This window comes from Anolis carolinensis, unplaced genomic scaffold (assembly GCF_035594765.1).
Source record: "Anolis carolinensis isolate JA03-04 unplaced genomic scaffold, rAnoCar3.1.pri scaffold_10, whole genome shotgun sequence".
Lineage (NCBI taxonomy): Eukaryota > Metazoa > Chordata > Lepidosauria > Squamata > Dactyloidae > Anolis > Anolis carolinensis.
In genome coordinates this window covers 19946930-19963748 of record NW_026943821.1, presented here as the reverse complement: position 1 = coordinate 19963748, position 16819 = coordinate 19946930, and the positions used below count along the sequence as shown (strand labels likewise).

Below are 16819 nucleotides of genomic sequence, written 5' to 3'. Positions count from 1 at the left end.
GCCTCAGAGCCGCACCCAGGATTCATTCAAGCCATGCAGTACAGAAAGGCACTGGTTCAGAGAAAAGGGGGACAGGGTCCACACTGAATGCCAAGAGAAATCTTTATTTTTAAAGGCGTTCCCTTCGGCGTATGTTTGGCAGACATACGATGGTACACGCACACGTTTTATGTACACTCTTACACACAACTCACAGAGCATCACCAAGCGCTTGAACCAATAAATTAAAAAGAACAAAAAGAGAGACCAAGGGCCCATTATCTTCATGTGAGAAATGCCGTCCCCCCACTTGCCCTGCCCCAGTTCGGTCAGGGCAGAATTTGGGGGAACTGGAAACAAACAAAAGCCAAGAGGGACACATCCAACGCTGCTGCCGCAAACTCTGACCCCACCCCACCCCACCCCTCACTCCCCGGTTGGGCCCCCCATCATGGAGGGAGTAACAATCAGTGTGCTTCTTCCTTCCTTCCTTCCTTCCTTCCTTCCTTGCTTTCTCTCCGGAGGTGGCTGCCAGTGCAGCCTCATACTCGGGCCTCGATGCACTCCAGCGTGGATACAATCTCCTCTGGCCGGTGGCCCTCGGCTTGGGCGCACTGGCCGATGTGGGCACTTGGGCTCTCAGCACCTCTGGGGCAGGGGGCAGGCAGGCAGGCGGCGGTTTGGGGGCAGGGGGAGTCACATTCGTCCGAGGTAAGGTCCGGCACGTCATCCGACTGGCTGTCAGAGCTCTCCAGGTCGCTCCGGATGCTCTCTGGCTGTGCCAGCGTGATGTCCCAGGTTTGGCTGGCTGCGCAGTCCTTCGGCTCACAGCTTTGGTGGTGGCACAGCGGCTCCTGATCCTCCTCACCTTCCTCTTCCTCTTCTTCCTCGTTCTCCGCCATCTGGGGCTGAACGTGGAGTGAATCCTCCGTACTGCTTCCACTTGCAAGCTGGTAGTGGCTTGGCTTTGTCTCAATGTCCACCTGGATCTCCATGTTGTTGCACTCTCTGCAGGGAAAAGGCTGCATTAGTTCATCTACTGTGATTCCTGATCCTAAAGCAGGGGTGTTAAATTCATTTCCATCAAGGGCCACATCAGCCATATTGTGGTTGCCTTCAAATGGCCATTGAAACCATAGACAGAGAATCCCTGGATACAGAGGACCAACTATATTCTTTTTACATAGTGGTTATGCTCTTTAGCCTTTACCCAGTTTGGGTCCCCAGATGTTACTGAACGACAACTCCCAACACCTTGGATTATCCATCACGGGAATAATGGAAACGGCAACACAACAGCCCTAGTGGCTCTAAGGTTGGTTAAAGGGCATTTTCTAAAATACATCTCCATAAGCCTTGTATTTCAGTTCTGTTCTCAGTCTCTTGACTAAACAGAACAAACGGTAGTCTTCCAGATGTTCCTGGAACACAACTCCCATCAGTCATTTTGGGGAGATGGTGGCGGGGTATAAGAATAAAGTTGTTGTTGTTATTGTTGTTATTGTTGTTATTGTTGTTATTATTATTATTATTATTATTATTATTATTATTATTATTATTATTAAGCTCTAGTCATGATGTCTAATGAAGAATATAAAAGTTGTAGTCCATCATCTGGAGGAAAGACACATTAAATGACACGGAGGGCCCATGAACCTTGAGTTTGACACATGTGTCCTAAAGGATTTAGCATGTTAACAATACTTATACTTGTTTAGAAAAATGCACTACAAAATGAATTACCTCTACACAAGCACAAACAGACTCAAAGAGAAATGTCTTCTAATTTCCTACTCCCCTAAAACCCTGGGGATCTTTGTAGCCTTTCCTTCTCCCTGATACAGGATTAGAGGAAAGTTTATGTTTTGTTTTGACACACGGAGAAGGAATTATCTGGCCTTTTGCCTTGTACATGAAACAAAAGGAGGATATTACAGTATGCGGTTTGGCATATTCAATCTGGTCTGGGAGTTGACCTGGACCTGCTTTGCTCTGAAAACAAAGGGAAGGGCATGCATTTATAGCGCACAGCAACCAAAAAGGGAAAGTTCCAGACTGTGCTTGTAAACACAATTCCTCTTTAAAGGTCTAAATTGTATTAAATCCATCCAGCTGGAGCAAGCAATTTAGCAGCCCTGAGCATGATCTTAAAAAGCCTCAGCAAGCACTCAGTTCACACTTCTAGAAATATATTTGTAACCCTTCCTGGCATCCTGTTTGGTAGGGATGGAGAAAGAAATACATAAGAGCGAGTGGCAAAAAGAAAAAGAAACTGATTTAAACCATCCTAGCACCAGCATGAAGCCACTGAAAGAGGAAACACAACCCTTAACAAAAATGAAAGAACCCTCAAATCTGGATTAAAATACAGGTATCATAAAAAATACAGTTATAGATACTCTCTGGTGTTAATAGTTTCAGGGTTTATGACAAACCCTGACATGATTAACACCATAGAGTACCTACACAATATTTTGTATGCTACCTGCATTTCAGTCTTATTCTTCCTCCCAACCATCTGAGAAAGAGCCAACAGAAACATAAAATTGTTGTGGACACTTAAAGTAAAAAGACGTCAAGATATAAGCCAGCCACTTAAAACAAGCCCAAACGAATAATTCCTCCAACGTTTCTACAGAGAACAACTCAAATGTTGGCATATCTTCAAATTGAGATGGGAAAGGAATCCCATAACTACAAGATGGTCAAGGAAAGATGGGAATAAATGAATGTAAGAGAAGCAACAACAACAGGTTCCCAGTTTCTGTTCCCATTCCACTGCCAGGCACAAGCAAAAATCTCAGAAAGCAGGTAATGCCTCCCTCTGCAAAAAGCATGTTAGAAGGGATCAGAAGCTGAAGGGATAAGCTTTCCCCAGAGAGCACTGGCTTTAACTTGTGGCATCCTTTGCTAGACTGGCCTACCTGTCCTGGGGGTTGTACGAGCTAATGATGGAGCCGGCCATGGCTCGTGTGCTTGCATTGTCGCTGATGGCTCCCAGGCTGACCGAGTCCTTGGGGAAGATCTCTTTCTGCACATCTGCTTGCACTTCCAATCTAGGCAGGAGACAGGAAATCAGTTGAAGAGCTTGTCTTGATACTGTTCCCCTCAGTCACACTTACTACAGCAAAAGACTCATTTAAAGTATCAAAAGAATTAAGAATCAAGTGACTCAGCTCCGAGGAACAACATTTTGCTCCACTCCCATCTTCAACTGGCAGAATTTTTACTTTGCTCTTTTTTTTTCTGGAGCAGCACTTGGTCATCTATCCCTGTGATTCACAGTTTCTGTGGCATATATGTTTTGGGGCTGTTCTTGCTAAGTGCCATCAATCCAGCTTCATTCAGCCCCTGTGAATCATACAAATGAAATCTCCAAGGGCCCCAGTCTGAGCGGCACCTTTCTGGGCTGTAAACTCATTGTGTGAAGGATGCCTGACTACACAGCCTCTTAACATGGAGGCTGGCTTGGAGGAAACAACTGTGGTGTAACCCTATGAGCCAGATGCTAAACTCTCTTCGCGTTTCGCTAAGAAAGCAGCATGTGCAGGAAGATGAAGGAACTTTCCTAGCTATCTGGAAAGTGACTGCTTCATGTGGATTTTTGCAAGGTGCATAGTGCAAGCATTGGAGCATGGAACAAAATACCCTTCAGGAATTGTGGAACAGAAGCCATTTTGTTTTGTGTTATGATTAGAGGCCAAACCCCACAGTACTCAGCATACATGTCTAAGAGGAATTCTCTGGTTAAAGGAATGTTTACCTGCTGTATTTTCCTTTCCCACCCAAAAGCACTCCACCGCTCAAGGTGCCTCCTGAGAGGGCCGCAAAGCTGGCCGTCTCACTGTAGTTGCCCTGCATCACGCTGAGTCCATCCGTGGGGCTCCCGCTGGTGCTCAGGACACTGGTGAGGCCTTCAATGCTGCTCTCTCCAATGCTGGGATTCTTAAGGGCTCTCCATGCATCTGCCACTGCACCAAAACAAGTTATGGCATGTGAGGCAAAAGGTGACCCGAGAGCAGAATCCGTACACTACTAAACCAACCAGTTAGCCCACCCCTAGAAGCAATGCAGCCTTAATAATTAAAGCGTTGTGTAGTTTGAAGCACTTCATTTTCTTCAGAATAGAACAGCAAAGCATGCTGAAAATGTTACTTGCAAAACAGGCCAATAGATGCCTGTGGGGTTCAAGTGGAGACAGTATTCAACCTGGCATTAAAACCACACTCCAAAATTATTTCTCTCCTCCACACATAACCCTACAAAAAAATCCTGATACATTTTCTTCTCCAAAAGAAGATAGCACAGGTATTACATCTTTACCTGTAATTGGCCCATCATCTTCATCAAACTCAATTTTAACTCCTTTTCCATTGGCTGTGCTAACACCACAACCACCACCACGGCATAAAGAAATCGGCACAACTCCATAAACATAGGCCAACATAATAGGGACACCGATACCTGGCAAGGGAAAGGAGCACATGTTATTTGCAAATATTATGGCTTACATCACTGTAACTATACTTTGGGTATTACATCTCTAAGAGAATACACTCATAATGTAAATGATATCCAGGATTAACAGAACCAGGAAGTTCCTCCAGCCCAAAGGAAGCTGGTATAAGAGGCTTCCCAGCCACCAAGAGCAGGTGTACAAGGGTCATAGAGGTTCTGTAGCCCACCATATAGTTCCCTATAAGTCCACGTCACAGTGCTTACCTACGCTGACAGCAGCAATAACAGGTGATGCAATCACAGACAAGGTCACGCCCCCAGTGATCGCCAGATTCCTCTTGTGCTTGGAGGTCTTCTTTCCCTCATACCGGCTGTGAATCTGCCAGAGGAAGAATCAAAGCTACAGCAGGCAATTCCACCAGGAAAAGAAAGGAAACCATCCTACAACTTAAGACATTTCATAACAGGCCAGAGAACAGACATCTTCTCCAGAAAAGGAAAAGAATGAAGAACACTAAGGCCCTCACTGCTGCTCAAACTAGCACAAATCTGAACTGGAAAAACAAGGATCAACATTTCAAATCCAAAGGAAGTTCCTCTTCTATTTACTAAGACATCACATAAGCAAGGCATAACTAAAACTCAGTTAGTGTTCATCACAGACCTATTGTAGAAGATGGTCATAAAACACTGGTCGCCAAATGCAATACATTTCTGTATCAAGAGGTTGACAGCATTGCTCGCTCCCTCTCCCTCTCCCTCTCCCTCTCTCAACAAGGTCAACCCACAGCACCCCACTGACCCTACTCAAATGTTCAAGCCTTTTGTTTGGTATCTTATGCATACAAAGCTCTTACACTTACCTTTCTCCCAACATAAACAGGGATGCCAATGACCATGGCTGGAATCGCAATACCAGCAATGAGGGAAATGCCCACTGGGGCACCAATCAATGTCCCAAGCTGCCAGAGAATCTTCTTTTTACGACTCCATGGCTTCTTGCCCCAGAAAGTGCAACCAGAAGGACTGCAAAAGAGTTTACAATTGGCCCTTAAAAGGACAGAATTCAAAACAGCAAAAAAGCAGATTGACAAATCTTCTAGAAAACCTCTCTTTCCAAATGGCTAAATGCACCTGCAGCAGTGGTGGAATTCATACAGTCTCCAGGTGTTTCTGGACTGCCAGCACCAGCAGCCATTGCCGGCACAGTCAAACATAGGGAATGCTGGGAGTTCTAGTCCAACAATATCTGGAGAATATAAACCATTTCTGATCCAAACAAACCAAATGCTTTTTAAACAAGAGGCGCTTCCCATCCCAATTTTGTTATTCCTCAAAGATGGTTTCTCAGGCCCCTTCTACACTGCCATTTAAGATCCAGATTATTTGTTCTGAACTGGATCATATGGGAATGTATAAGGGGCCTCAGAGTGAGAACAGAAACCACTATAGCTATTCTATGTTTAGACAAAGCCTAATGGGGACCATGTACTTGGGCAGTTTTGGTTTGGGCAACAAGCATCCAGGAACAAATGCTTCCTAACAAGGCAGAGGAAACTTCAGAGCATTCTACTCCCCAGACCTTACCTGAGGTAATGCAAATCAGAGATTTCCTTCATACATAACCAGCAGAACTCACAGCCACACACCGCACAAGTCATATGATTACAGCTGCCGTCATTCATTTTGATGATATAGGCACTGCAACGTGGACATGGCTTAATGTCATCTGCTGTGGGAGTATAGAAAAGAAGCTAATCAGGTTCTGCACATATCAAGGCAATTCTTAGATGGAACCGAAATTTGTAAAGATTTTTCACTGTGAGACAGAAGCCTGAGACTATGGCCACCTTTAAGTGGTTAAATTATCTGGAGGATGAACACTTGCAAATATCACTAAATCCTATCCAACTGATTGACTATCCAAGATTATAAGTCTATCCATTAAAATGTTATAAGTACCTTCTGAGTTTCATCTGACTTATACAGTTTGCAAGCAGAAGAGAGGACTATATAGAACCTGACATCTCTAATTTTAAAAAGATCAAATAGCAAATTATTGGGAAAGACCTGTCTAAGACCTAGTTTTAACAGACAATACCTGGCAAAGCTGACAACCCAACTGGATATAAATAAATAAATATAAAGCAACTTCCAGTCTTTGTTTAAACTCTAAACACACTTTATTAGATGTATATGCTAAGAATAAAGTTTGATTCAAAAGCGGGCAGTTTTTCGTCATGCTTGATGTTTAAAGCAAGCTTTCAGGGTTCATGTAAAAAAAACCTAAGTATTTAAATCTCTTTAGTGTTCAGGCTTTGGAGGAGAATAGTTGCATAAAACCAGATTAAACAAAGAGAATAGCATGCTAGTACATTATTAATGGACTCTCTTGGCCATACAGGTTTACCATCACAATTACTAAAACACTGGGAATTCTGGGCAGTAAAAGAACTTTGTGGGTTTGCATGAGGCTAACTGGAAGAAAATATAATAGAATTTTAAGAAGTAGGAAGGGATTATAAAGGCTATCCAATCCAACCATAGCTGTGTGTTAGCACCCACACTTTGACCCCAGCCCCATTTGTCCCATCAAGAAGTAGCTTTCTCCCCCAGACCTTCAGTCACAATGACCATATTGCAGCACAACTGAAACAGCAGCTAGACTGTAAACCTTTAAAGATTTACCTGGGCCGGATTCTTGTCCGTAACTGAGGCCTGAGGTGTGCTTTGTCCGCACCCGCAGAGTTTGTGCTCTTTGTTGGCGGGCCATGTCGCACGTTTGGTTTGGGTGCCATATTTGTTTGCAATGATAGCAAAATTCAGTCTGGCACCCTTCTCTCTCGCATGTCAATTTAGGGCAGCTGGCACATCCATAGGCAATAACAGCATATCTGGGGGGGGGGGGGGGGGGAGAAAATGGCATGGCAGTTAGCGAAGCAAGAGCAAGTGGGCAGACAGCCTTCTTCTGGACTTAGACGGATGGTGCCAAACAAAGTGGTACAGCTCATCCAGCCTGACAAGATGCATTCCACTGAGTTGAGATTGCCCTAACCTAGTTCTCTCCCAGATTTGCATTGTGACCTATATCCTGGCAAAAATGTAGGTAACTTCCTTTCAGACCTCAGTAATAATTAACACGGCCAGAAAAATACCCCCAACGGACACATGTATACTCCAAGCATGAGAGTACACATTTATTATCAAATCAGTTTTCCCACCTCCTATAATATCTTGGAGTTTGGGCTTGGGATATAAACACAACACCTTGACAAACCCATTTCTAGGAGCAGAGCATTTCTGTATTTTTATTGAGTTTTGTCTGCGGACGGGAGAAATGGCAGCGAGTTTGGTGGTATTATTTTTATTGGGCTTTGGATCTAGCACCAAGGTCAGACTCTCTTTCAGTTATAGCAGTTACAAAATACAGGGAGGAATGTAAATGAATAACAGCAGAGGAGAAGAGTTTCAGTTAGCTGACACCAGGTTTGGTGAGACATTGCAGGTCAGATAGCACGTGGCTCTAATGTTCACTTCCATTGCAATCCCCAGGGAGGAGACGGGGATGAAAGAGAAGGAAGAAGCACTGTCAATTTGGGTAAGAAGGCTACAACTGGTATAGATGGGATAACATGTCCTCTAATGTAACAATTAAGTGCACAGTTCTGTGAAAATGCAGGTGGCAACAATGACTAGGGATGTGTTTCATCAGCTTAGGCGGTAATGCTATTTAGAGAAGGCGAATCTTCCATCAATTACCTATACTAGTAACATCCAGACAAAATTACAATCAGCCCTCCACAGTTGCCGAGAACCCTTGCAAAAGTGAAAAACCATGAATTCAAAAATTGTTATTTTTAAAACTGAGAGAACACCTTTCTAGGAATCTCTGGATGTTCCAGTAGGACTCTATGGCCAACTTCCGGCTGACACTGACCAGAGTTGTGCCGGAGGACCTAGAGAGAATGTTTCAATCAAATCTGTGATTAATCAAACCTGCAAATGCGAAGGGCCAGCTCTACTGAGGAGTGCCCTATGGGGACTGTACTTAGAAACCATTCATCTAATGCAGAATGTCGCCCCTGGAGTTACTGTGTTACTGCACTTCATGCTCCTGCAATGCAGCCAACATAAAGTTCACTTAACATAGAGACAGTCTGCTTATCTTGAACAACTCATTTATGTTGTAGGATATGCCTTTCCTTTCAGGGCACAAAAGTCCACATGAACCATGTCTGTTTCTGAGGGGGGAACCTACACCTCAGCCTTCTGTCAGCGGTTGATGGAGAATTCATACTGCCCTTCTGTAAGACTGATAATCCCTTAACAGGTGGGGAGATGGGTTTTAACTATTCAACACAACTCTTATAACTGAGGCACTTCCAGGGAGCTATCTTGACCCATTAATATCTGGAAGACAACTGCTTCCTCACGCATATTCTGTTTCACAACCAAAGTTAAAAGGACAGCTGATAGCAACAAGATTACTGACACAGTATTAGAATGCATTTTAGTCTGTAGAAATAGAAACCAAGAATGAATTCTCAAGTCTACTTTAATCCCTTCATGTTTTGCCTCTGGACATACTACACATACGATCACAGGGCTTCAGTGGCCAAGCACCGATGTCGGATAAGCTATATTCACACAGATTTGTCCTACCACACCTGTTTCAAGTCAGTTCTGGATAAAGGTTCAACTATAACAGTACCTTCTGGCCTTTCTGCTGCTGCAGAGGTCTGGCTTGAGAACAGGATGCAGAAGTAGGACCTCCAGAGCAAATGTCCTGCAGCTGGGAATGCACTAGTTTAAATTTTCATCCATGACTTTCTCTCCATCACATTCCTTAGTACAGTATTTTGTTTTTGTTCTATAGTAAGTATCCTCAGTCCACTGAACACGCTCAGTTATTTGGCTGTTCTAAGTTCTATTGCACTTCCATTGGGAAGATGAGGGATGTTTCTAAAATATTTGTTTGTTTCTTGAACATACCAGTATGACTATTGTGGAAGGTTGACACTGTTTTAGCTAAACAGCAAGCAGAGTCAGAAGGAAGCTTACTATTCGTATATATGATGATGCTCCTTCTCTGGTTTCATCAACTAAACTACCTACTACTTTCCACTACTGCTGTCAGTACAAGTACGTACATCATACAAAGCCCCACCTAATGCATATTCTGCTCTGTTCAATTCAATCCTGCCAACACAATGCCATTGTTTTCATGCCCTGAAATTTCCCTAAAGTCCCTGAGAAAAATAGGAAGCAATAAATGCCAGACAGCAGCATGAGCCATGGCCACAAGGAAAAAGGTAGTTCCAGATTTGTATGCAGATCTAACTATGCACCGAAGACCAGCATTGCCATGGAAACACATCATGTTATGTCTGCAATTTACCTCTCTAGGCAGAATCGCTACGCTTGCCAATTTATGAAGCTGCTTAAAGCATGGGTGGGATGCAGAAGACATCAATATGCTACATGCTCTGCATCTTGAAACATGCTTTTGCCATAGTCTCACAGAAAAACTAATCTAGTAAATCCACCAAATAAGAAATTCTTCATAATACATGTAAGAAGCAGAGAACAAAATCATCCTTCTGTATCTACAAACCTCTTATACGCCCTTCGATGTACTATCTTTGACACTGAGCTGAATTAGCCTCCGCGCAAAGCTGACAGCCCTTCACCAGAGGGCACAACCCATATGTCCCTTAATAACAACCTAAGAAGAGGCCTGCTAGATGCAGACCAATATTCAGTTCACACAGAATCCCAAAAGTTGCCTATGAGAGTCCATAAACAGGATTTAAGTGCAACAGGACCTCTTGAAGCCACTTACTCTTCCCAGTAACTAAAATACAGAAACACACTGATATTGGGGGGCAAGGGGGTTGTATTATGAAGCACACCTTTCCACCAATTGACCCCAGGAACAGGTAGTGGTATTGTTGGCCAGCTCTGTAGCAGAGGGTAATTCTTAGACACTTTGCATACTTTTGTTAGAAGACTGCAAATTTTGAATTTGAGCTCTTCAAGAACTCTGATGGGTTCCATCTTGACTCAGTAATTTATTCGTTTGTAATCAGTCCGTAAGATCTAGAACTTACTGACTAGTAACCACTGTTATCTCCTACAGGCATTACAGTACTATAGCTTCTTTAGGACATTGTTAGGTGATCACAATGTAAATGCTACTGATGCAGAATACAAGGCAACCAAATGTGATAGTGTTTATTTTACAAACAGTTAAATTGCTCACTAACCTTCAGAAGGTTACCAAAGCAGTAGCATAAATAAGGCAAGTTGGAGGTGCCTCTCCAAGGACAGGGTGTTCTACTGGTTTCCCTTTTGTTTCACATCCTATTTGATACATTTTTTTATCAGCTGAATAGTAGAATCGGAATTCATGGCAATCTGATTCTAGCACTGATTTAGTAAAGCTCAAACACTGCACTGCACAATTTAGCAGAGCTCCATGAACATAATATGCTTATTTGTGATGCCACAACTAACTACATTACTTTATCGTGAAATCCTGTAACTTGGGCTACTTAACAATGCTCCCTAAACTTAAGAATACTTGATAGGAATCTTGAGAATCGGAGGCAATTACACAACAAACAATCCCAAATATCCTTATTTTACAACTTCCATAGGCCTTGTTTTTGGTGAATGAGATTTATTGAAATGCTGAAGACTCCAAGGACACCTAATAGACCCCTTCCCTTGTGTTCTGTAGGCTGTGCCAGAGAGACTTTAAAAAGCATTACTTAAAAAAAACCCGAAAATATAAAAAAGAAAACTTGTTAACTAAAATCTTGTTTTGACTGTCTAACAAAGATTAGGTTTTTTCCCATGTATCTAAATGGGTAGCTCAATTACAGTGATTCAACATTTTCCCCATTACTATCTATATACATACAGAAACAAGATTCATGTAGCTATTACCGAGAAGTCAACATTCACAGCATTTCCCACTGATGTGAAAAGGCATTGTGCAATTTTTGAATTTCTTAGAAAAATACAACTGACAGGAAAAGACCAGAAATTCCTTTCCATTTTAGTAAGAGATATCTCAGCAAAGCCACCACAGCTTTAAATGCTAGGCTGGGAAACTTTTACATCTGAAATCTCTGGTCTCAGCTTCTGAGGATCACCTCCGGTTCCCCACTTCTGTGAAAATAAACTCCATGCTGTGAAATATCCGCCCTGTTTAAACATAATTCTCAAGCCAGTAATTTTTTTATTGACCAAACTGAGTCAGGGCACAGCCTTCCCTTAAGTCAATGATTAAGAACAATTCTGTGTAACTAAGTGAATAAGAATACTTAGGAAGTACCAGATGCTGCAGGACCCAGTGAACTCTATACCCGGCCTTCACAATGCCAGTCCAAAGACTACAAACACAGAACAGTTTTGGCTGAGACTAGATTACTATCAGCAGGTACTTGCTCTGCCCACCTTTGGGACTTCCCTCCTGATGGGTCACCCCACATCTCTTTCCAAGGTCATCTTGCTTCTATTTCATAATGAGGTCTCTCTGAAAGGAGTTTCATCTACTAGCATCTTATTTGGAAGATACTGCCTTATATACATCTGCTGGAATATAGAAGCTCACGTCACTGTAAAATCCTCAAATACATCCTGCCACCCTACAGTATAGGGAGAGAGGGAGCAGCTGTTATTTTCAGGGACTCACTTTCCCAACATGGTGATCCATTAATGTTTTCAACCATACTCCCATGAGTCACATTCAGTACAACTAACAGTCAGGGATGATGGGAAATATATCTCAAAATTGAGGGTCCACAAAGTTTGGGGGGGATGCCTCCACATGGATATGGAATTAGTTCATAACTCAGTAGGAGGCACTTTTCTACATTGTTTCCTAAAAGGAAGCAATGGGTAAGCTATACAAGAATATAATCTTTCTCTTCCAAAAACACCTTTGGGCTTGATTCTGCAGGCCTTTTGGATCTATTTTATTCTTCTAACTCTTCACTGTTTTTTCCCTTGAGATGCCTTTTTATTCTGGTAACTTTTAATTGCATTGGCCCAGTTACAACACCATCATCCCCACACAATGGTACACAACCAACTGTTACTCCCACTTAGACCCACAGAACAACTGGCAAACAGTGAAATGCACAGCCAATCCCTCTATCAACTCCCCGCTCCCTCCCCAGCCTACTTTCAGGGGGTCATTGTGAAGCCAACTGGCCTGCCTTGGAGAATTGTCATACTGTCAGAAAGTGAAAGCAGAAATGAACATGAATGTTCCTTTCACTTTTGTTTTGTTTTTTTACTTACATCTACGTACTTTTAACACATTGGGGGATGCTTCCCCTTTGTCATCCCCTCTCCCCTCCTTTCCTCCAGTCTTCTTTCAGAGGGTCTCTGAAAGTAAATGGCCTGCTTTGTTGCAAAGGCTTCCAGAAAACGAAAGTAAAAGTGTATCCCAAAATCTTGCGTTTTGGTTACTTTTATTTATTAGTTATTTTAATGGGGAGTGGGAGGGTGTGTTGAGTGTTGGTGTGACCCCTCCCTTTAACTTATAACACATTTGTCTGTTCCTCATCTTCTTCCCCCTCACTCCCTCCCCAGCCCATTTTCTGAGGTCACCATGAAACTAACTGGCTTGACTGGGGGAGTTGTGGTAAAGGCTGCCAGAGAGGAAAAGGAAAAGTGGGGCTGAAGGGACCTGTACCTTTCTTGTTACTGTTATTGGGGCGGGGGGGGGGGGGCTGCTGGATGTCCTGCACACCTCCTCCTTCTTATAGTCCTTTTTTGTGTGGGCGTGTGGTTGCTGACCCCCCCTTCCTTTGACTTATAACACATTTCCTGAGGTGTTGTCACTCCATCTTCTTCCCCCTCACTCAAAGCACTTATGACACATGGGGGACTGGTGGCCCTCCCCCCCACGTTCTTCCCTCTCCCTCCTTCCCTTCCTGGTTGCCTCTTGTCTTCCTTTTTTCCTCTTTTCTTTCCTTCCCTTTCTTCTTCCCCTCCTTCCCTTCCTTTCTGTCTTCCTTTCCTCCTTCGTTTCGTTTCCTTCCTTGCTCTCTCCCTTTCTTTTCCCTTCTTTCCTCTCTTCTTTCCTGATTCCCTTTTCTCTTTCCCACCCTCACTCGCCCCTTCATTTTTCCTTTCCTTCCTCTTCTCCCCTCCTTTACTTTGATCTCTACCTTCCTCCTTCCATCCCACCCTCTTTCTGCCTTCCTTTCCTCCTTCCCTTCTTTTCCCTCTTCTTTCTCTTTCCTTCCTTGCTCCTTCCCTTCCCTTCCTTTCTTTTCCCTTCCTCCATCTCTTCTGTCCTTGTTCCCTTTTCTCTTTTCCTCCCTCCTTCATTCTTTTCTTCCTTTCTTTCCTTTGATCTCTTCTACCTTCCTCCTTCCATCCCATTCTTCTCCTTCCTCTCCCTCTCTCCTTTTCTCTTCCCTCCTTTCCTTCCATTCCATTCCCCACCTTCCTTCCCTTACTCAACTCTTACCGAAAGGCTCACAGCAGCCAAAACAATATACAGTAGAGTCTCAAGTATCCAAGCCTCGCTTATCCAAGCTTCTGGATTATCCAAGCCATTTTTTTGTAATCAATGTTTTCAATGTATCATGATATTTTGGTACTAAATTCATAAATACAGTAATTACAACATAACATTAGTGCTCTATGCCTTCAATTCATTTCCAACTTATGGTCACCCTAAGGCAAAATCATAATCATTTTCATTGGCCAGCAAAGATATAGCTCCTTTGTGGGTTTTGTTTATTTCCTGGAAAAGATTACAGAGGTGACATCTTGGTCACTAAAATGTGCTTCTTAGCAGACTTGATCAATTGCTCATCTCTTCCCATATTCCAAGTACAGTAGAGTCTCACTTATCCAAGCCTCGCTTAACCAAGCTTCTGGATTATCCAAGCCATTTTTTGTAGTTAATGTTTTCAATACATCATGATATTTTGGTGCTAAATTCATAAATACAGTAATTACAACATAACATTAGTGCGTACTGTCAAATTTGTTGTATAACATGATGTTTCGGTGCTTAATTTGTAAAGTCATAACCTAATTTGATATTTAATAGGTTTTTCCTTAATCCCTCCTTATTATCCAAGATATTCGCTTATCCAAGGTTCTGCCGGCCCGTTTAGCTTGGATAAGTGAGACTTTACTGTATAAATAAATAGTCATTATCCCTCCCTCTTTCCATCCTAGGCACGGGCAAACTTAGGCCCTCCGGGTGTTTGGGACTCCAACTCCCACAATTCCTAAATAACTAGTAATTATCCCTCCCTCTTTCCATCCTAGGCACGGGCAAACTTCGGCCCTCCGGGTGTTTGGGACTCCAACTCCCACAATTCCTAAATAAATAGTGATTATCCCTCCCTCTTTCCATCCTAGGCACCGGCAAACTTCGGCCCTCCGGGTGTTTGGGACTCCAACGCCCACAATTCCTAACAGCCTATCGGCTGTTAGGAATTGTGGGCGTTGGAGTCCCAAACACCCGGAGGGCCGAAGTTTGCCCTTGCTTGTTCCATCCCCTTCTCTCTCTCACCCGCAATCGGGGGCCGGGCACCACCGGCAGTCGGGGTCGGAGGCGAGGCAGCGGCGGAGGAGGAACTCCTCGTACTTGGCCACCAGCTGCGGGGAGTCCCTCAGGAGGCGCCGGATGTCGGCGGGGTCGAGGCGCTCGGCGCACTCGGGGCAGCTGATGTGGACGCGCGACTCCGTGATCTCGATGCGGAGGTACTGGCGGAGGCAGGCGCGGCAGGAGCGGTGCGGGCAGGAGAGCAGCCGAGGCGCGTTGCCCGAGGGCTGCCGCACCAGGCACAAGGGGCACTCCAGCTCCGAGGGAGGGGGCGACGATGGAGGGGCACTGCCATTGCCACTACCACTGCCAACGCCCTCCTCCTCGTCGTCCTCCGCTTCCTCAGGAGCCTCGCAGGCCGGGGCAGCAGCGGCTCCGGCATCCTCTTCCGGCGGGCCTACCTCGGCGGCCTTCTTGGCCTCCTCCTCGTCCTCCTTAGCGACGGCTTCCTCCTCCTTGGAGGCTATAGGAGGCTCCGGCCTAGCCTTGGCCTTCTTCCTCCGCCGGACTCCAGGCCCCGACGACGAGGAGGCGGCAGAGGCGGCGGCCGAGAAGACGCTCTGGAAGCTGAGGAGGCGGAGGCGTCGACGCCGGCGGTTGGTGTTGCCGCCTCCGCCGCTTCCGGGACATTTGGCCGGTTGAGGCGGGAGGGAGGTCGAGCGCGGCGACTCCGAGTCCTTCTCCGAACCCATCGCCCGTGAGGAGAAGGAGGAAGAGCGGCCTCTCCCGCCACGGCTCTGCGCCGCCTCTGAGGGGAAGAATAGATGGGGGGAGGTGGCAACTGCGCATGCGCGGACAGCCTCTTTCCGCTTTGCGCCGCCTCTGAGGTAAATAAAAAACTCTTTTCCGCTTTGAGGTTGAGGAGAATCCTCAGCGCATGCGTGCCCTAGCTGCACCACCCCTTCAGAGGAGAAGGGGATGCAAGACGCATGCGTACCTCACCAACCTACTCACTTCCCGCTTTTAAATGGCTACTTAGGTAGGTTTGGGGCAAAAAGGATCCCTGACCGCATGCGCAGACCGGCGGACCGCCCTTTTAGGTTGCGCCGCCACTGAAGAAGTTGGGGAGAAGAGCATCCAGAGCGCATGCGCAGCCCACCAACCCACTCCCCTTCCCGCTCTTAAATGGCATCTCAGGGAGAAGTTTAAGGGGGGAAAGGGGATCCCTGAGCGCATGCGCGGCCTGGCGACCAACAGACCCACTGACTGGGCTGCTGAGGTAACTCCGCAGCCGCCAACGGCCTCGACTGGCCGCCTCTCCTGCGCAGGCGCAGAAGATCTTCACGCTTTTTCTCTCGAAGCCAGACTTTGCCTTGCCCTATGCGCATGCGCCGCAGGGGAAAAGCCGTGGGCGGGAAAAGCGACATTCTTTCCCCCTCAGTATTGGTTCCTCGCGTTTTGACGTGTTGCTACTGCAGAAGACACGTGTTCTCCTTCCCCCTCATGCTCAGGTACTATATGTATACATATATACATGTGTGTGTATATAATATGTTATAGATATATATATAAACACGAATAAAAAAATAAAGAGGTATTCTCAAGCCAATGAGGCCTGCCTTGAGCAAATCCTTCTGATCAATTTAGCAAGATAGAGTCCTTGAGTCGTGTGAAGAGAGTTTCTGAGCATGTGCAGAGTTGATAGTGGTTTGCTGTATTGTAATTCCGGCCATGAAACTCTTCGACAACTCAATTCAACTATAGGAGCGTGTGACCTTCCAGATGTTACGAAACTTCCTTACTATAGGATCTGCTGGCTAATGGTCTGATGGGATTTGCAGTCCAGTAATAGAG

At 44.9% G+C, this 16819-nt stretch overlaps 2 protein-coding genes across 3 annotated transcripts in view; one reads left to right on the top strand and one right to left on the bottom strand.

Moving 5' to 3' along the window:
- Positions 1-84: 84 nt before the first annotated feature.
- Positions 85-15883, bottom strand: rnf19b (ring finger protein 19B). Of its 2 annotated transcripts, none has more exons than XM_062962650.1 (9): positions 14993-15883; positions 7126-7331; positions 6025-6166; positions 5301-5463; positions 4702-4816; positions 4303-4443; positions 3743-3950; positions 2904-3035; positions 85-987 (listed from the first exon to the last, which is right to left on the bottom strand). In XM_062962650.1, the coding sequence occupies exons 1-9, from the start codon at positions 15715-15717 to the stop codon at positions 522-524; spliced, it is 2298 nt and encodes a 765-aa protein (XP_062818720.1). In that variant the 5' UTR covers positions 15718-15883; the 3' UTR covers positions 85-521. The 2 variants fall into 2 exon arrangements, with proteins under 2 accessions (XP_062818720.1, XP_008120736.1); XM_008122529.3 differs by having other exon boundaries at positions 6025-6169; positions 14993-15879.
- Positions 15884-16358: 475 nt separating this feature from the next.
- azin2 (antizyme inhibitor 2) overlaps positions 16359-16819 on the top strand; it is a 42438-nt gene continuing 41977 nt past the window's right edge. The window contains exon 1 of the mRNA XM_062962033.1: positions 16359-16476. The gene's annotated coding sequence lies outside the window, so the exon portion shown is untranslated. The remainder of the gene's footprint in view (positions 16477-16819) is intronic.

Excerpts from the sequence above, each read along its gene's own strand:
- rnf19b (XM_008122529.3), bottom strand. The coding sequence starts at position 15,717 with ATGGGTTCGGAGAAGGACTCGGAGTCGCCGCGCTCGACCTCCCTCCCG. Across the intron at positions 6,170-7,125 it reads CGGACAAGAATCCGGCCCAG|CAGATGACATTAAGCCATGT; the intron begins GTAAATCTTTAA and ends ATACTCCCACAG. Across the intron at positions 4,444-4,701 it reads TATTGCTGCTGTCAGCGTAG|GTATCGGTGTCCCTATTATG; the intron begins GTAAGCACTGTG and ends TTCCCTTGCCAG.